The sequence below is a fragment of the Rattus rattus genome, chromosome 9, assembly GCF_011064425.1.
Source record: "Rattus rattus isolate New Zealand chromosome 9, Rrattus_CSIRO_v1, whole genome shotgun sequence".
Taxonomy (NCBI): domain Eukaryota; kingdom Metazoa; phylum Chordata; class Mammalia; order Rodentia; family Muridae; genus Rattus; species Rattus rattus.
Genome location: NC_046162.1, coordinates 33,503,243 through 33,523,435, shown reverse-complemented (window position 1 = coordinate 33,523,435; position 20,193 = coordinate 33,503,243). Strand labels below are relative to the sequence as shown.

Here is a 20,193-nt window from a genome sequence, read left to right as displayed (position 1 = left end):
ATTTCTGCCTATATATTTGAAAGTTCCTTTTTTTTTGTCCATGGGGCATCCTACCACTTAAAGACTCTACTGTTCTGACAGGGGTGAACAACATATCGAACAGTTCCATAGGTCCCGAGATGAAGGAGAGTACCGTTGACATTCTCAGACTATGGCCAGACCCAGGCCCAAAAGACTGTGACAAGCTAGACCTGCAGGCAGGTCTTTTATTTTTTTTTTCTTTTCTTTTCTTTTTTTCGGAGCTGGGGACCGAACGCAGGGCCTTGCGCTTGCTAGGCAAGCGCTCTACCACTGAGCTAAATCCCCAACCCCCAGGCAGGTCTTTTGTCATTGATCCCTCAATACCTTTTGTAGAAATCACATTCACAACCAGGCATCTTCATGTATGCAGTCCCTGTAGACGCTCTCTTCCACCCCACAAGGAACAGAAGGAGTCCATACCAGTGCGAGGCAGTACGAGTTTCACAGTGAGAATGGAAGAACCAATAAGATCATTCCAGGAGGCTGGTTCCTGGTTCCTGGTTTGTAGAAGTACCGTTAATGAAATCAGATGCTCTTGTCCCCTGAAACAGTAGAACTGCCCCCGAGTTAAAGAAGAGGACATTCTGTATTGTGTCACACTCTGTTTGCCCACACCTGGAAGTTTTGGGCACCTTCAAAGCCTAAATTACTCAAGTTTGTTTCAGCAAACAAAGCCCACCTGTGCAGGCAAGCCTCCCCTGTTAAGGGACTGAAAACTCACGTCTTCACTCACGCATGTAAAGGGTATTTCAAGAGGTTACTTGGCACTTCCTGGGTGGTGTACTCACATCCATCTGCAGTCTCACCTGGCTAGACCTGCAGAGTGTGCATTAACCTGCAGCGTCCTGCTTCCTGTTACTGACGTCTCTTTTCTGTACTATCCATACGACCTAGTCTGTCTTTTGTCAGATAAACCCTTCTTGGTCTTTACCTTCGGTCTCTCGAGAGTTTCCAAGTTCCTTTTTGTTTTCTATTGGTTTGTTTTGAGACAAGCTGATCGTCCTGCCTCGGCCTCCCAAGTGTCCAGCTTGAAAGTCATCACATCTCTAAGTTCATCTTTCTGCTAATGGCAAAGGTGCTACCTTCAGATGGCAGGTACTCCACTGGGGCTGAAGCCTGCGTCAGGGTGACAGTCTCCCTTATCTTAGTGACAGCCTAGGAGGGGGACTGCAGTCTCCTTTTCTCTGAGCTTATCTTCCTCAGCTGTAGCTCGTGAAATTATATTCATTCGCTCATCTCTTTCTCAAGACTAATAGAACTCCTTATAAGATTCACAAATCTGAAGAAAAAAACATAAAACTTTATTTCCATTTGATTGACCAATTCAATCTATGGAGGAGATGGTAATTCAAATCTATGGAGGAGACTCTTAAGGAGTTGCCAGTCCTCCAATGAACACAAAAGAAAAAAGAAGAAAGAACCAAGTAGGGGAATCTCAGGAGGAGATGAGATACCACCCCTTGTCAAAGTCACAACTTGGATACACTGCAGAATTCCAAACGGAAAGAAACCTCATTGTTACATTAAATATGAAAGGTTCCCAACAAACAGAACTGCTCTATATGAAATTGGTCGTGATATGGGGAGCATCAACAATAGAATGCTTAAGAGAGAGCTGGTAGGAGGAAGGTGGAAGCCGTTGTGTATTAAGGAATTCCCACCAGATGACAGGAAGTGGGGGCTTTGGCAGGAAGCCAGGATTCTTGTCAGTGACCTGAGCTGAATCTGTTAAGTGCATTCTAGAAAACACTAAGAATCTTTCTTAGTTGAAGTCTGCAAAAAACCATATGGATGCAAAAAGAGAGGGAGGGAGAGAGGGAGGGAAGGAGGGAGGGAGAGAGAGGGAGAGGGAGAGGAGAGGAGAGGAGAGGAGAGGAGAAGAAAGAGAAAACTTTCAACTAGAAGTCAAAACCCACAACTCACTGCATATCAGAAACACAAAGAATGGTAAGTGCAAGAAAACCTTTATTCATACCTTGGCTCACCGACTCTACAAGAGATCCCAGAGGAGAAAAACACCATGCAGACAGTCACGTGGACAAGGCTCTCCCGGGAGAACACATTTCACACTTTGAGGGTTGACATGGTACAGAAGCCTCAGAACGGAGCATCAGAGCTCACTCAGCAGTAAATGCTGAGCTGTGCTTTGCACCATGGGAAACCGGGAACACAGCAAGTGAGGAAGAGCGGAAAAGCACAGATGTTCTAGAGAGAAGCCTGTTGTCTTTAAGATACTAAGTAAAGTTTTACATCTCAAGATCAAAGCTCATTACACCTTGGAGCATCTGTCCATTGAAGTGTAGCTAGCATACTTTCAAAACTTAGTTCTGTACCTTAAATACTGGAGAATTCACAACAAATTAAAGCATTTAGCTATATACATTAAAACAAACAAATAAAAAAAAAACCAAACAACGAAACAACAACAAAAAACGACAAAAGAAAAGTTCCCTAACTAAAAACCAGCTCTGTAAAACTAATAGTCAAAACTAAAGCCATGCATGGTATTCCCATAACTCCCTCCACATACCTCACACCACCTTTCAGGTGGGCGCTCCAAGACTCTATGCAGGGAGCTTTTGTGCTCATCCTAATAATTAAAATTTTAAGCTGGGCATAGTGACACACACCTTTGATCCCAGCACTTGGGAGGCAGAAGCCAGCAGATCTCTGTGAGTTCATGGCCAACCTGATCTACATAGTGAGTTCTAGGACAGCCAGAGTTACATAGTGAGACCCTCACTCTAGATAATGATAATAATAACAACAACAACAACTCTTAAGTGCAGAAACAAGACAATTCATGGACACTCTGACCCAAGTCTAGCTATACCTTACCATCTCTTACCCACTCTAATGTGTTGGCATTTCTTCAAGTTGGAGTAATCTATGGAAACATACACAGCAGAGAAAAACTGTCCAATCTTTTGGATGACCCTGGGGAAAAGACCACAAGGGAAGCGACCTCACAGAAGCCTGCCCCAGTTCCCTGTATTGCTCTTCTCTCTGCTGCAGGCTCACACTCGGTTCCCAGAACCCTCATACAGGCTCTGCTCAGGGAAATATTTCCCCAAATTCAGACATCTAAGTTTCCTATTGTGGCGACTGCACCCCCCACCCAGCTCTAATCCTGGATTTCTTGTTGGGGTTTACACATTCTGACAGACACCCTGGCCAGCCCCTAGGTTGTAGTGTTAGATCAAGATAAATCTTATCCCAACCTGGCCAAGCCCTGGCTTCACTATGGTTTTGAATGCCTGCCCAGAAGGTGTCAGTTTTGTCTCTGTCTTCAGGAAGATTCCTAGAAGCAGTATTTCTTACAGTGGGTCGGAGGGGCAGAATGATGTGGTTGGCGCGCCCAGGAAAGCACAAGTCCAGCGTGGATCGGGGTTTAGCTCTTTCCTTCGGAAAAGACCATGGGCATGGTCTTTACACATTCCTGGCCTCCGATGGTCTCTGTGGATCTTTCACAGCTTCCACTTTGAAGCCAGGAGAAGCAAAGAAAGGGCAGGGAGCAACCTGTGGCACCCACACTCAACCTTGCTACTTGGCGTCCTCTGCGTTCTCGTTCTGGGGTGGGGCCGCCATCGTGGAGGTCTTCTTGAGGCTGCGCTTCCGCTTCTGTACGTTCTGCTCTGGATGGAACAGGATGACGTAGGTTTTGGGCACGTAGAGCATGCCGAGGGACACTGATGCGCTCAGGCTCAGCGACACCGTTAGTGTGGTGGTTTGGATGTAGATCTAAGAAAGGAGGAGGGGACAAGACCAGACTTAATGCTGATCTCTCTCTCTCTCTCTCTCTCTCTCTCCTCTCTCTCTCTCTCTCTCTCTCTCTCCTCCCCTCCTCTCACCACCAGCAGGTGAGTTAGGCCCTTCGGTCCCCAGTCAAAAAAAAAAAAAAAAAAAAGAAAAAAAAAAAAAAAAGAGAGTGAAAATTGGAAAAAAGGAAAAGTTAGACATCACAGTGTGGGTCTGGTGTGGGCAGGAAGATGGAACGACAGACCGAGTGACTAGTAAAACGGAAGAGAGAGTCTGGAGAAGTGTCAAGGCACTTGTCCTCAAGTCTGTAAACCCGAGTTGGACTCCCAAAAGTTGTCCTACAATCTACACAGTTTGGACTGTGGCACACACGCAGATGCTTATACACACACCAAGACACATGGAGAAGCCATAAACGTTTAAATTTTTCATTAAAAAGGGGGTAAGAGGGTGGGCAGATGACTTAGCAGTTAAGAGCATTTGCTGCTCTTGTAGAGGACATGGGTTCGGGGAAAAACTAGACAGCTTACAACTACCTGTAACCCCAGTTCTAGGGGATCCTGTGCCCTTTCCTGGCCTCCAAGGGCACCTGCCTGCATATGATACACACGCACACACACACACACACACACACACACACACACGCACACACAAGCACATACACACACATACACACACATACATGCACACACACATACACCTACACACACACAAAATGTTTTCTAATTACCAAAAAGGAGGAGGGTGGCTTGGGAAAAGGGTCCCACTCCTAAAGAACCAGAAGGTATTAATGAGTAAACGAATGAACCTGTTTTCAAATATAGAAATGAGGGAATAGACAAGGCATTCAAAAGGGACTGGATAACATACAAAAAGAGAGCACAGGTGAACGAATGTTCTATAGTCCCGATTAAGTGACCAGAGGAAGACAAGCACTTGGCCAGTAGATTAATGAGGTAAGTGGTGTAAAGTATAGGAAGACATCAGAAGGAAGAGAAAAAGGAAGCAGGGAGGTTGAGCAGTTAGGAGGAGCGCTAGAAGAGCAGCGAGTGAACGGAGGGCGAGAAGAATGGCTGGACGAACAGGCACAGGGCTCCGAGGGAGACAATTGAGTGTGGTCAACCCACAGTCACTCAGAATCGGTGGCCCAGCTCCTGGACAATCCAGACCTTCAGTAGGGAGTGAGGAGTGGATAGGAAAAGCCTGTGGGGCACCCAGTTACCTTCTCAGCTGACTGGGCGGTACCAAAGAAGATGGGAACAAAAGCCAGCCAGATAATACAGGTGGTGTACATGGTGAAGCCGATGGGCTTGGCCTCATTGAAGGTCTCAGGCACACCTCGGGCCTTGATGGCATACACCGTACACGTGACCATGAGCAGGAGACTGTAGCCCAGGCAACCAATGAGGGACAGATCAGACATATCACACTTGAGCACACCCCTGGCCTGCTCGGGGTCCACCGTCCTCTGCTCCTCGTAGTCAATCACGCTGTGTGGAGGCTGGGCCCCCAGCCACGCTATCACTCCCACTACCTGTGGGAACCAACACAGTGTCAGGGACAAGTTCTCTTCTACTGGCAAGTCTGTTCCAGTCCCTCACCCAGGTCTCTGACAGGTTCCATTTCCCGTGATATTCTTGGCCTATTGGGTTGGATGCTCAGTCGTAAAATACTCTCCATGAAGTAGAATCATCCAGAGATGTGTTCTTACCTGTGATGGGGTGGGCAGAGTGGACGGATGTGCTCAAGGCACATGTGGACCAACCCACTAGGGCTGGGTGGGTAAGCAGCCACCAGACCAGCCTGCACTGAACTTTTAACAGCAATGCCGTGCCCCTGCGCACCTTCAAGGTTCTAGAACCTTCTCCTCAGCCTCAGTTTCTCCAGATGCAGAATGGAGAACCCACATATCAGGACACGAAGGGAAACAGCTAATGCAGGTGCCACCAATAAGGACCAGTCCCCAGAGGGCTGTTCTGCCTTCACGCCCAAGCCACGCCACAGGCAAGATAGCATCAGCTTGCAACTTGACAAAGCTGGTTACCAGGGACCCCCTTCCCTCCCCAAAACTAGGGAACTGTGAACAGAATGCCATGAGCTTGTGGGTGAATGTGTAGTGAAGCAAATATACCCACACCACAGGCCAGAGAAACAGCCTGTGAGGTGGTCAGAATGTGAACTGAGGCTAACACCCAGGCCCTAACAGGGAGAAGGGAGTGTCGGCTACTTCCTAGTGACAACAGACAGACCCTGAGCCAAAGGAAACTGAGGGATAGGAATCAAGATGTCTACATAAAGGTGAGACCCTGAAGGGGCCGACCCATGGGTTAGTTCTGGTTGTTCCCTGTGCAAGAGTGCCAGATGAATGTGTAGGTGGGGCTGAAATCTAGTCAGCTATCATCCAGTGTCATGTCCTCTGAAAAAGGGACCTCAATCAAAGAGTTGCCTCCATCAAATTGGCCTGTTGGCATTCTGTGGGGACATTTTTTTTTTTTTGGATTGCTGATTGATGTAGGAGGGCCCAGCCTGCCGCGGGTGGTACCCTCCCTAGGCAGGTAGACTGGACTCATAAGAAAGAACTGAATGTGAGTTGGTAGCCAGCCAGTAAGCAGTGTTCTTCCATGGTTCCCGCATTGACTTCGCTCAACCAATGTACTATGTACATAGTACAGATGTACTATGACCAGGAGGCATTTTAGTCATGGCGTTTCTCATAGCAACAGCAGAGAAGTTAGAGTAGCATCCTTACGGTAATGTGTGCACTCAGAGGGAACGCAGGATCCTTACGGTAATGTGTGCACTCAGAGGGAACGCAGGATCCTTACGGTAATGTGTGCACTCAGAGGGAACGCAGGATCCTTATGGTAATGTGTGCACTCAGGGGGAACGCAGGATCCTTACGGTAATGTGTGCACTCAGAGGGAACGCAGGATCCTTACGGTAATGTGTGCACTCAGAGGGAACGCAGGATCCTTACGGTAATGTGTGCACTCAGAGGGAACGCAGGATCCTTACGGTAATGTGTGCACTCAGAGGGAACGCAGGATCCTTATGGTAATGTGTGCACTCAGAGGGAACGAGGATGTACGGTTGTGCACTCAGAGGGAACCAGGATCCCGGTAATGTGTGCACCAGAGGGAACGAGGATCCCAGTAATGTGTGCACTCAGAGGGAACGAGGATCCATGGTTCAGGGGGGCAGGATCCTTATGGTTCAGGGGAACGAGGATCCTTCACGGTAATGTGTGCACCAGGGGAACGCAGGATCCTTACGGTAATGTGCACTCACGAGGATCCTTACGGTAAACTCAGGGGGGAACAGGATCCTTATGGTAATGTGTGCACTCAGGGGGAACGCAGGATCCTTACGGTAATGTGTGCACTCAGAGGGAACGCAGGATCCTTACGGTAATGTGTGCACTCAGAGGGAACGCAGGATCCTTACGGTAATGTGTGCACTCAGAGGGAACGCAGGATCCTTACGGTAATGTGTGCACTCAGGGGGAACGCAGGATCCTTACGGTAATGTGTGCACTCAGGGGGAACGCAGGATCCTTACGGTAATGTGTGCACTCAGGGGGAACGCAGGATCCTTACGGTAATGTGTGCACTCAGGGGGAACGCAGGATCCTTACGGTAATGTGTGCACTCAGAGGGAATTCTGCAGTAGCAGCCTCAGCAACTAGGGCCGAGTGGAATAAACCCACCCCATCTAACCAGCCCAGCAACACTGGACGCTTCTCCTACGGTAGGGGAAAAGTCACTCAAAACAAACTAGTTCCTGAGGCTGACAGGAGGATCAGTAACCACAGCATATACTCATACTGAAGCCACAGCCCACGTGACTGCTCCAGAATCTGCAGCCCAGGCTGTAACAAGCCTCTATGAAATAAGAGGAAAAAGAAAAGGCGAGCAATGGATAAGAACAGACGATGAAGAGGAGACTCCAGGGTCCACTTGCACCACTTGTTACCCGTAGGTAAATTGAAGGAGCAAGGAAGGTGCATGCAGTGGCCATGACTTTAATCCCGGCACATCAGAGGCAGAAGCAGGTAGATCTCTATGGGTTCAAGGCCAGCCTGGTCTACAGGATGAGTTTCAGGCCCACAGGGTTGCATAGAGAGACTCTATCTCAAAAAAAATGGGGGGAGGCAATGAAATACCACTACATATCCATTGATACAAACATCTAGAAGAGCTGAAGGTCTGAGGTGTCCAAATTCATGAGGCGAGACAGATGAATCTGAGGGAGTTAGGGGAGCACAGAATCTCCTCTAAGTATCTCCATCCAATGAGTGAGGGCAGTGTTGGAGCTCCTTCTCAGGATGCTCAGAAAGATCCAGAATCCTCTAAATACAGAGAGTCCAGTGCACGAACCAAAGCCATGGGTGGGAATGAACATGGGAGTGCAAAGCCAGAAGGAGGAAGGACTCATCTGCCCAGGAGAATGTGTCTTGTCAACAGGGGCCAGGCTGTAACAGCAGCATCCAGAGAGCATGGCTGGGTACACACTGTCACACCAGCCACCGCGGACTCTGTGTCAAGTCATTCACCTCTTAGTTCTCTCTCCATAGAAAACATCCAGTCTGAGGAGTCTGTCCAACACTGTAAGAGTAACGTCTCAGGAGAACCCCCGTGGGAACTCTGAACCTCAATTGTTAATGCCCCTTGCACCATGAGATGCTGGCCCTGCAGAATGAGTGCTGCACCCCCACAGTGACTGCGGCCTCTGGGATACATGCGAGTCGGGCTGTGGGGAAGCTTGGCTAACGGAAGTAGATGACAGCACGGTCAGACAGACAGGTGCCCAGTTTCCTCTACAGACTCAGCAGTGGAAACAGCGTTTTAAACGTGAGTAGCTCTCAACCCTGAAGAAATAGAGGGTGCAGTGTTCTGGTGGTTATTTCAACGCCCTCGCTGTGTCATCCTGGCTGGTCCCAGCCTCTCAGAGACCCTCCTGCCTCTGCCTCCCAAGTGCTGGGATTAAAGTCATGGACCACCACATTTGACCTGTCCTTTTGATTTTTAAACACTGGATCCAAAATGGGAAAAGATCCCTCAATAAAGTCTCTGGAGGGAGGGAGGGAGGGAGAGAGAGAGAGGGAGAGGGAGAGGGAGAGGGAGAGGGAGAGGGAGAGGGAGAGAGAGGAAGGAGAGAGTCTCATAATGTAGTCCAAGCTGGCCTAGAACACTCTGTGTACACCATAGAGTGCTCTATCTCCCAAGTGTTGCATTTAAAGATTTGCACTTACCACAAGGGGTCTGAAAACTGCTATGTGCCAAGAGTGGCTTTGAACTTCTGCTCCTCCTACTTCCACCTCCTGAGTGCTGGTATAACAGGTTTGTGTCACCATGCTGGGTTTATGCCACACTGGGGGAATCAAACCTAGGGGTTTATCATGTTAAGAAATCCCTCTGCTAAATGAACTGCACCCCTGGTCTCTTATTCTCCGAGTTTTAATGTGGAGGATTTTGTGCACCCCTTATTTACTCGCCATGTTACTGGGGAATCCGGGGACCCACCTGCAGGGAGGTGAGGCCGAAGGTGATGACTAGTTGCGAAGTGGGGCTGATGAAGGGTGGTGGTGTGACAGAGCGCTTCCCTTGCTCAAAGATGCGGTAGATGCGGTTGGTCTTGGTGAGCAGGGCTGAGTAGCTGAGCGTGGTGCCCAAGCCAAGCAAGAGTCTGCGGGCAGCACAGATGGCTGCACAAGGCTCGGCTACCATGAGGAAGGTGATGGCGTAGATCAGGAAGATGCCAGTGAGCAGCACGTAGCTAAGCTCACGGCCAGAGGCGCGGACTATGGGAGTGTCATTGTGTCGCATGAAGGTGGCCATAATGGTGGTGGTAGCCATGATGCCCAGGACAGCCAGGAGAAGGGGCAGAGCTGCCCATGGAGAGGACCAGGTCAGGCGCACCACGGGTGTGGGACGGCAACCAGTGTGGTTGGGGGTGGGCCTCATGTCCCCTGGGCAGGCCTCGCACGTGAACTCGTCCACCTGGAAGCGGTACCCGTCGCAGGCCTCACAGTGCCAACAGCAGGGGACACCCTTCACCATCTTTTTCCGTTCACCGGGCCCACAGGGGAGGCTGCATTGAGAAGGGGGCACTTCATGGGGGTCGCCTGACCACTGTAGAACTTCCATCTGGGACAGATAAAAACACAGGCTGCTGACCTCTACCGCCAGGAGTTCAGAGCCCTTCACTTCCACCTGCAGCTTGGCCCACGCCACTTACATCCAGTCTAAGGGCCTCTGCCCATTGGCCCACGGCCTGGTACCCGCCGCTGCTGGCGCTTCCGTTGGTTGCCTGGTATTGGAAGATGTCATAGCGCCCGGGGGCATCTCCATTCTCATTGAACATCACTGGGGTTCCTGCACTACCTACGGGAAGAAGAACTAGACAGGCTCTGGTCAGGACGATCAGCATCACTCATTAGCAATGATCATTGCCTCACAGCAGGAGATAAATGCTGTCTGGCAGCCATGAGAAGGGCATGGGACAAAACATGCCTCCTCAGGGCTGGAGATGACTCAGTGGGGGAGCAGCCCTTGCAGCTCAAGCGTGGGAGCCTGAGTTCAGATCTCAGCACTCACTCCTAGGGCTCAGGGGCAGGAGGATTGCTGGGTCTTGCTGGCCCCCAGCCTAGTTCTAGTTTTAGCGAAAGACCCTGACTCAAAATAATAAGGTGGTGAGGAGTGACAGAGAAGGACACCTGCTGTCCCTCCACAGGTGTGCACAGATGCACACGTGTCACAAAACCAAAATAGCAGGCATCCCAAATATCTGGTAGAGAGTGTACAGTTTTATGCAGTAGAGTAGCTGAAAATAATCATCATCATCATCATCATCATCATCATCATCATCATCATCATCATCATCATCATCATCTCAACTCCCACATGCCACATACACACAGGTTCATTCAGATCCATCCCTTAGGCCCTGGACCTTACACAGCTTCTGTTGGTGCAGGGAACATGTCAGACCCATGCCTTTTGCTCCAGTAGCTCAGAGCCTGGCTCCCTTTGGAAGCCTATGACTCAGAGTGGGCTGTGCATCTACAGCAGGGTTCTTCCTGGGGTCTGTACTGGGCCCTAGGCGCACCACTGAACCTGGATCCTCTAACAGCTACTTGCAGTGGACAGGAAGTTCTAAGTGACTTGTGGGGTCCAGGTAGATGAATCAAAGAGCAGTCCCTCAACACTGAGTTTTGCAAATTGGTTCTGAAGGTGAAGCCCCTGGAGGGTTAAAAAGCAGAGGCCTACACTCGGTTCAAAGCTGCAGGGACCCGTCTTGGTATATTCTCTTCCATCTGACCCTTTTCCCACTGATGGACTGCCAATCAACCCATGGAGACTGGCTTTCCCACCCTGTGGGGCCAGGCACCCACTCACCATTGAAGCGGACTGCTCGGATGTAGTGCAGCAGCGTCCGGCCATCAGTAGGCTCCATGGCTGGGCACAGACCTGTGTGGCCTGGGCAGAGCGCTTGGTGCATGCTATGCAGAGCGTGAGCAATGGCGTACACAGCGTCTATCACGAACTGCACCTTCCCCTCCTGCTCATAGGCGGAGTCCTGGCCGATGCGTTCCTCACCTGTCCTAGGAGGCCCAGAGGAAGTATGCCTGGCCCCTAGACACCAAACCTGAACTCCCCACCCTCTCCCCGTCACCTTCCCCATCCCGGTTAGTGCTCACCTGTGCATTTCCGGGTGGAATCATCTGACTGGCCACCGGAGCTGGTTAGTTTGCAGTTAAAATTCTCTTCCCAGAACTCAGCAAACCAGATGTTTCTGCGGTTGTTCTCCAAGGAACGAGTCATGAAGTATTGGTCAAATCCTAGGAGGTAGGAGGGTGGGGACCGTCTGGCCAGGTGTCGTGCTTCTCTCACGTCCTTTGGTCATTGGCCCACTGTGTTTCCAGGAGTGGCCCTGTGACCAAGAACTCGATTCTGAAGGCAGAGACAGGGGAATTCCCAGAGCACACTGGCTAGAAAGACTAGCCATAGCGGTGATCTCTGGGTCGGACCCAGAGACGCTGCCTCAATGAATAAGGTGGGAGAAGAATTGAGTATGGCCTCCACATGCACACATGCACACATGCACACATGCACACATGCACACATGCACACACATACTAACACAGAATCCAAGGCTCTGAGAACACCATTGCCTCACTGCTCCACACTGGTACCACCCACTTCCAGATCTCTTCAGATGAAATGCCTTGACTGCTAGCACTCTTCCTCGGACCAGCTTGTCCACTGGACAATTCTTTAGCATTCTAGCTAAAAGAAAGGGTGTGAAGGTGGGCACCCCACAAACGCTGGAAGCCTGTGGGAGGCAGAGTGCATCCTCTACTGGGTCCCTGAAGCGTGCTGTCAAGGCTGCAGTTTTAGTTCCTTATTCAGAGAACCGACAAAAGCCCTCACAAAGTGAACCCTCACTGGTGGATTCTTCTCAGTGCTCCCAGGTAGGAATGGAGCTGACAGGGAAACAGACAAGGTAGGCCTGCCCACTTCGTCACTTGGATCAGAAAGACAGTCTGTCCCACATTCTTGGTTTCTCTCCTGCCAACCTTCCCACTTAAATCACCTTTGGTACAACCAAAACCATATGCATAGAATTTTAAAACAACAGCAAAACACTGGGGCTCTTTGCTTTGGACTCTGAGCGGAGTGTCCTTTTCCTCATAGGCCTCATTCAAACACTGTTTGCTGGGATGAGACTACAGAATCTCAGAGTTACACAGCATGTGGGACTCCTGGAAGAGAGTGGTACCTGTTAGACACATGTGGAAATGAGCATCCCAAACAGGAAGCATTTGGGAGGATGAGTGGGGTGGGGGACTTACCGTCGATTGAAGCCCTTTTGGGCAAGATAGTGATGGCCCCCACAGCCTCTTCCTCTAGGTTCAAGATGGGAGAGATCTTGGATCCCCAGCTGTCTGAGCCAACCCACAGGAAGTGGCCAGTCAGGTTGGCCTGGCGAGCTGCCTCCAAGACCCTCCTGGTAGGAACAGAGCTGGAAGTGAGTTACAACCTAGGATCTTCCTCCAGTTCGGTCTTAGCCACCTCCCATCCTGTATCCCTGCATCCTTCTCCATATCAATCATCACATCCCTGTTTATCAGGGCTCTGCCCACTGTGAGCATGAGTGTGTGTGTGTGTGTGTGTGTGTGTGTGTGTGTGTGTTGTATGTATATGTGTGTGTGGTGACCAGAGATCAACTTTAGGTGGCCTCTACACCTTACTTATTATTTATGTATTTATTTATTTCAGACAAGATTTCTTCAGTGCCCTGGAGCTTCAGGGATACACAGCAAAGCCCTGTCTCAAGAGAGAGAGAGAGAGAGAGAGAGAGAGAAGAGAGAGAGAGAGAGAGAGAGAAGAGAGAGAAGAAAGAAAGAAAGAAAGAAAGAAAAAAAGAAAGAAAGAAAGAAAGTGGCTTAAGTGCAAGGTTGTTGGGTCACTGGGTATATTGCTCTTGACCTTGGGAGGAGTGAGGCAATTCCGTGAAAGTAAATAGTTATAAAAGAGTGAACTCTGGCTCTCTGCTTTCTGATGTTCCCTCTCACCGTGCACTCTCTCCTTCTCTTACTCCCTCCTTCCATTTTAACATTTGCCAACACATGGCGCGAGGTAGGCCCTCTGCACTGCCTGGACTTTCAGCCTTCAAAAGTTTATGTTAAAAATATGTCTTTTCCTTAAAAGTTACCCTGACTTGGATATTTTATTATAGTAACAATGGATTAATGCAGAGAACTTCTCTGGGGTATGTCAGGGCACTCAGAAGCCATTCTATCTACAAGTCCCTCCACCAGTGTCATGTCCAACTTCCCTGGCTGGATAAGAGCCTGGGCTGGCTTAGGATAACGTAGGTCAGGGTTTACAGGGGCAGTGTCCCTCATGGTACATGTTCTGTTCTTGGGTCTGCCTAGCAGTTCCCTCTCCCACAGTGAACAACAAAAATAGTGATGTTTTCTTGGGTTTCCTAGGCCAGGCCTGGGGCATCTTCAGCCAGTCAGGCCTGTCTCATTCCCAGAACAGAAGACTCCAGATGGCGACAGGAAGAGGAGCTTAGGGAGAGGAGAGGAGTTGCTCATGGCTGGGAGTGAGGAAGCATAGGTCTCTTAGGAAGAACATCGAAGCATACACATGGTGACCGAGTGTGCCACCTGTCCCACCTGATGTCATCCTCATTGGCAAAGATGATGATGCCACGGGCGTTGGGTGTCTCCATGAGCCTCCGGATCACTTTGTGGAATTCTCCCGGCTTTGGCTCCCTGGGAATCTTTATTGACTGGGCAATACAGACACCTCCTGGATGGCAGGGATACCAAAGTCAACCCTCGTCTCAGCTACACTCTCACATACCCACCTGCCTGCCCCTTCTGTGACTACATGCTACAAGTACATGACAAACCTTGGGTAGGGGTTAATTATGGAGTTTGGAGGGCTTGCCTGGACCCCACCGAGGTGACCATAAACATGACCTGAATCCCTTAAAGTAACAGTTCTCAACGTATGGGTCACGACCCCTTTGGGGACTGAATGACCCTTTCACAGGGGTCACCTAAAACCATTGGAAAACACAGATATTTACATCACAATTCATAACAGTAGCAGAATAACAGTTATGAAGTAGTAATAAAAATAATTCAATGGCTGGGGTCACAGCATGAGGAACTGTATTAAATGGTCTGTCTCAGCATTAGGAATGCAGAACAACTTTAAAGGGACCTCGCCCTCCTGGAGCACTGTCTTGTCTGGCTACAGAGACTCCCTCCCTCTGTCTATGTCCCATCCTGTGGATCCTGGCTCTCCCCTTAGTTAGCTGACTGTTGCCTGGAACCCCCGGGCCAACTCCCAACTCACCAGCCTCACGGGAAATCTGCACAAAGGCCTCAACCCCGCTCTCGCCATAGTTGCCCTCAGAGGCCAATGTAGACACGTAATTCCATCCCAGTGCCCGCACAATGTCCACCATGGCCTGGGCCTGGTAGGAGTCAGGAGGCACCACTCGGGAGAAGAAGTCATAGCGTGTGGAGTCACTGAGCTCTGGGGCTGTGGAGGCATAGCTGATCTGGGGTATCTGAAGCAGGAAGGACAGACAGCTAGGCTGTGGCTGGAGAGTCTAAAACCAGGATGGCATTGGGGACTCAGGACATGGATAAGTCACAGACAAGTTGGAAGTAGCTTTGGGGGGGGGGGCGATAATAGGGACCTGGACCACAGATGAGGGATAGAAGGATGGAAGGGGAGAGTTGGAGGACACACACACACACACACACACACACACACACACACACACAAATGCTAAATGTTTGGGGCTAGTGGGCTATCTGTGAATGCAATCTGGTGTCTGGAAGGTTGGAGGGGCTTAGAGCAGGGTCACCACTGATAGTTGCAAAGGCTACAAGATGAAGAGGATCCTGGAACTTAGGGAAAGTCTGCTCTGCTCTAGGGGAAAGGGTGTTCTGTTGACCCTATTTCCCAGAGGGAGAGCCAGTCTTTGTCAGTGGTAGCCCCCTGCTAGGATCAGAGCAGATTAGAGCTGGAGATTCAGGCTAGACAGCCCAGTGGGAAGGCTTGACCGAAACTAGGTTTGATCTATGACCATCAGATAGATTAACAGCAGGGATTATGGGACTGAGCCATCAGCTACAAGAAAGTGGGAGTGGGGGATACAGCTGAGAAAACGGAAAAGGAGGCTGAACGACTTGGGCGGGAAGCTGATCTGCATTAGAACAGATAGCAGATGGCCCTTCAGGAGATAAAGAGGGACCAGCAGGCAGCCCTGGAGTGGCCTTTGCATCCGGGAAAGCCAGGTTGAGGCTATTCTAGGACAGGGTGAATGTGGTGTCAGCAAAGGAGAGTGGGAAAAGGAATAGGAAAATGGGAGGAAAGGGAAAGAGATGGAGGAGGGGCGAGGCTTAGCTAGAGAGTGTCAGGGAGACAGAAGGAGATAAAACGAGAAAGCAAAAACCAGAGGAAAGAGGGCAGAGAAAGCCTCTGCTTCTCTAGAGACGCCCTCTCCAGAGGCACTCCAATCCTTGGATCCTGAGGTGTCCAGACTGCAAAGAACACAATGCCCCCTTTCGATGAAGAAGGTGCAGAGCCTTGCTGATAAGCAGTATAGAAAGGGGGAGGGAGCTCTGGACGTCTTTAAGAGTCCCCCCACCCCAACGCGATCCCCACCCCACCCCCCGCACACCAGAAGGGATTAAAGGCACCAGAAAGGCTTAAAGGCAAACATTTTGAAATAAAATTTAAATGGAGATTTTTTTTTTTAAAGGAGTGGCACCCCACCCCTCAGTACTCTCTGCTTCCTGGGGTAGCTCAGGGCCACTCCCAGGGGCTTCTAAAGAAGGGCCTAGTTCCCTTGAAATCTAAATTTCTTTATCACCTAGGGGTCCTCAGGGGCGGGAGCACCTTGCAAGATTGTATAAGGTGTCAGCAGAACCCGAATGAGTGGATAAGTGGGAACTAGATCCAATCTGCCCTTAGTCAAGCTGGTCCAGGACACAGGCTGCTGGGGCAAGGGACACCCTTCACACAAAGATGCCAGACCAGCCAGTCTGGGAAATTGATCCGCCCCTGTGGACATAGCTGGTTGAGCTGGAGAGATTAAAACAGATTCTTTCAGAAGTTAGTAAAGGTATCGGCCACCTGGGAGGGAAGACCGGTGGCAGACGCCCGCCCTCACCGCAAACAGGCGCAAGACGTTGGCGACCATGATGGACACGGAGCTAGCCGAGGCGCCCACCACCGCCACCACGCGCTCTGGAGGCGCGGAGCGCAGCGGGGGAACTCCCCCAGGGCAGCGCACACTGGCCTCGTCGCCGTCTCCGCGGCCTCGGATGAGCGCCTGCACGAAGCTCAGCGCCTGCTCCAGAGCGTAGGTGTCCCGCGAGCAGGTGTCGAGCAGCCGCGCGCCCAGTCGCACGCCGGGCAGCAGCTCCGGGTCAGCGTTGACGCGGTCCAGCGCGTAGAGCATCGCTTCCAGCCGGTGCACGCCTTGCTCCTTCTTCAGCGCCCCGCACGCGCGTCCTGCGGCTCCCCGCGCGTGCACTGGGAATAGTCCGCCCAGCGTCAGGCCGCCCGCCAGGCGCACCGAGCCGGCACCGCAGGCTATGCCTGCCTGCGACAACCACCAGGCTATCCATAGCAGCAGCACCCGGAGCCTCCCCATCTGCTCCTGGGCTGCGGGAAAGAAAGTTACCGGGACGTCTTGAGCACCGGTGGACGAAGGTGTCACCCCGTGCTCTGCGGACACTTCGGGAATCTGGCCAGACACCGAGAGCACAGGAAAAGTTGGTGACTTGGTGACTCGCGCACCAGCAACTCAGTCGCCTCTCCCAGGCCTCCAGAGAGTTGCTCTCATTTTTCCTGAAAAGTTCCCCGTCGATGATCCTCACTACCCCTCCCGTCCTGCTCCTCCCCCGCCCCCTTACAGTTCTGGGTACCTCTTCCTCTGGGCCCACCCCAGCGCACTCTAGGCTACCTCCCCAGTGGTGCTTACCTGAGCCAACCTCTGGTTAGTAGGACGAATCTGTGACAGCTGTAAAATCAGAGCTCCAGCCTAAAGGATTTAAGGATTCTGGGCAGGGATGAGGATGAGGGCAGAGACCCCCTCCAGAGCTTGAGAGTGGAGGAAGGGCTCTCTTCCCTCTCTGCCTCTCTGGCTCCCTGGGTCTGTTTCTTCCCTAGACAGTCTTTAAATTGTGTCTGATCCAGCAACACCAATAAGCTTGGCCACTCATCCTCAATATGCCAATTAAAGAGACGGAAAATAGTTGGAGATAAGAGATTTACACAACGTGTCCAGCCACACTGAGAGGAGGAACAAAGAGGTCCAGGGACCCCCCCCCAGGTGGTCTTCAGAGACTTGAGTTTAAACAGAAAAGGACATGCCTAGCCAAGTTGTTGGGGTCCAGTCTCTTCTGCAAGGTGGTCTGACAGGTTGTGAAACCGTGTAATATCTGACTGACAGGCAGGCTTCCTCTCTGGCTGCATCAGGCTTCAGAGAGAGTACACAGGTGTCTCTAGAACACCCTCTCCTGACGAGAGAGTTGCAGATGCCCTGACACTGTCCTTTCCTGTCTCATTGTGTTCTGCATTTCTGTACCTACCTAGATGCTGTTCTCCAAACGTAGCTTATCCCACTCTAAGTGTCTCCCTACCCTGCCCACTACGTTCTTGAAACCCTCCTGTCTTCCTGCCATTCTCACTCTCTGTCCTGACTACTAGGACCTTTCCTCTTTTAAAATATTTGTATATGTGTTCACTTATCTATCATGTGTGTGTGTATGAGTGTGTGTGTGTGTGTGTGTGTGTGTGTGTGTGTGTGTGTGTGACACCAGAGTTTTCTCCTGTTTGGCTTCAGACCAAACATGGACATGGTGCATACTTTACGTATCAAAGCAGACTGGACCTCCAGGTTCTCCCAGTGTTCCTCAGTCCCTATATGACATACTCAGTTCCCAACCCTGAGCTTTCCAGCCCAAGGGCTGGGCTGTCCTCCCCCCAGAGATTTTTCCCTGTATAATCCAGACATTTTGAATTCTCCCTATCTCTCTTCTTCTCCTCTTTTCTCTGCATCCCCCTTGTCTCTTTCTATTCTCCCCTACCCTCAATGGTGACTCCCCTGGCCTCAATCCTTGGGGCCAGTGAACTCACCTAAGAGCAGCTTTCCAACAAACCTGCCTTTAACATACTCCAATTTGGCTTGAATTGGCTTATTTCACCAGTGACAGAGAAATAACCTACCACCTTCCACCATGTGGGTCCTGAGGCCTGAACCCTGGTTGTGAGTCTTGGCAGCAAGCAGTTTTGCCAGCTGAGCCACCTTATCAGGGCCCAATCATTCTTTTTAATGCAGTCGCATAAGGGCCACTCCAACTTTCTCTGGGGCAAGCCCATAAGTGGCAGGTGATAGGAACCAGGTGAGCCAGAGAGTCTGAAGGACAGCGTGAGACGGGTTTGGTGAGGCTGAGCAGACTTCAGCAGCAGCAAACACACAGAAGCCTTGCAGAGAACCTCTCCATCTGCAGACAAGGAAGCAGACACCTCAGGAAGTGATTGACAGCCTAGGGCCCTGCAGCTGACCATTTTCAGCAACGAGATTTGCATTTCAGAGTGGTGTGGAACACCAGCCCACCCACTGGGTTAGAGGGTTAGTTTACCCTGCAGCTCCCATCTGGGTCCGGAGCCCTCGGCTGTCCCCCAGGTCATTTCCAAAAGCTTCCTAGCTCTCTGGAGCTGATTCATACCCTGAAGTTGTTTGACTCAAAGGTGCTTTCCCATCATTGCCAACAGAGGACAGGATCGTGCTCTCTGATGCCGGACAGCAAAGGCATCTTGGAGACAGGTGCTGAGCCCCTTCCTCCAGGGATTAGTGCGCTCATCAATTCAGGGCCTGCAGCAGTTTGAGCTCCATTAGTCAGGATGGATTAGGGTGGTAGCAGAGATCTGGACATGGCTGGTGGAGAGCAAGCAGCAGAAACATACCGCCATTCTCTGATTTCTCTTGCCACACCCAGAGTTGTTCACTGCTGTGATGGAAGCCAGTGGGGCTAGGCCAGAGCCTGAGTGGGTAGGTGACACTGCAAGAGACTATCTAAGCAGAGCTTCTGTGTGTCCGTCTATCTCTCTGTCTCTCTGTCTCTCTCTGTGTCTTTCTGTCTCTGTGTCTCTCTGTCTCTCTATCTCTGTCTTTCTGTCTGTCTGTCTCTCTCTCTCTATCTCTGTCTCTCTCTCTCTCTCTCTCTGTGTGTGTGTGTGTGTGTGTGTGCAAGCATGCACACGCAAATAGAGTTAACTTAAAACTATACATTTGAGGGCTCAATGAATGGGTGGTGTCAAAGCTTCTGACCTCTAGGAGTGCTGTGAACTGTCTACCTTCTCATTTTTAGAGAACATGTAGGCAGGAGAGTTAGAGCATTCCTCATAGTCTCTAGCACATGGATGTTGAAAAGCATGGTGTCTGCATTGGAGAATGCCCACCTAGGCCTCAGTGTCCTGCATGGACCAGTACGGAGCATGCGTAACTATGTAATTCCATATTGGTTATATTTCTCATTGCTATGACAAAATACTGGACAAAAACAAGTGAAACAAGAAAAGGGATATTCTGACTCACAATTTGAGGGGATTCAGTCATTCATGGCAGCAAGGTTTGCTGGGAAGAGTGTGAGGCAGCTGATCACACTGTGTCCACAGTCAGTAAGAAAAGAGATGGGTTCTGGTGCTCCCAGCCAGCTTACTTCTTTTCTGTTAGCATTCAATTATAGTGCAATGCACATTCAGGATGGGTGTTCCCCTCACTCAGTTTAACCTTCGTGGAGAGCCCCTCAGAGTTACACTCAGAGATGTGTCTCCCAGGTGACTCCAAGTCTATTAAGTGGACAGG

At 50.6% G+C, this 20,193-nt stretch overlaps 1 protein-coding gene across 1 annotated transcript; it reads right to left on the bottom strand.

Moving 5' to 3' along the window:
* Nucleotides 1-2,789: 2,789 nt before the first annotated feature.
* On the bottom strand, nucleotides 2,790-16,974 carry Grm6 (glutamate metabotropic receptor 6). Its single transcript, XM_032911809.1, has 10 exons — nucleotides 16,489-16,974; nucleotides 14,658-14,874; nucleotides 13,967-14,102; nucleotides 12,635-12,789; nucleotides 11,480-11,620; nucleotides 11,178-11,378; nucleotides 10,018-10,163; nucleotides 9,303-9,926; nucleotides 5,003-5,314; nucleotides 2,790-3,762 (listed from the first exon to the last, which is right to left on the bottom strand). The coding sequence occupies exons 1-10, from the start codon at nucleotides 16,972-16,974 to the stop codon at nucleotides 3,565-3,567; spliced, it is 2,616 nt and encodes an 871-aa protein (XP_032767700.1). The 3' UTR covers nucleotides 2,790-3,564.
* Between the last annotated feature and the right edge of the window lie 3,219 nt (nucleotides 16,975-20,193).

What these genes read in the sequence shown, in the direction of transcription:
- Grm6 (XM_032911809.1), bottom strand. Translation starts at nt 16,974, where the DNA reads ATGGGGAGGCTCCGGGTGCTGCTGCTATGGATAGCCTGGTGGTTGTCG. An exon ending in CCGAGCAGTCCGCTTCAATG is followed by an intron (nt 10,164 to 11,177) that starts GTGAGTGGGTGC and finishes TTCTTCCCGTAG; the next exon opens with GTAGTGCAGGAACCCCAGTG. An exon ending in CCGCCCAGTCAGCTGAGAAG is followed by an intron (nt 3,763 to 5,002) that starts GTAACTGGGTGC and finishes CTCCTTTCTTAG; the next exon opens with ATCTACATCCAAACCACCAC.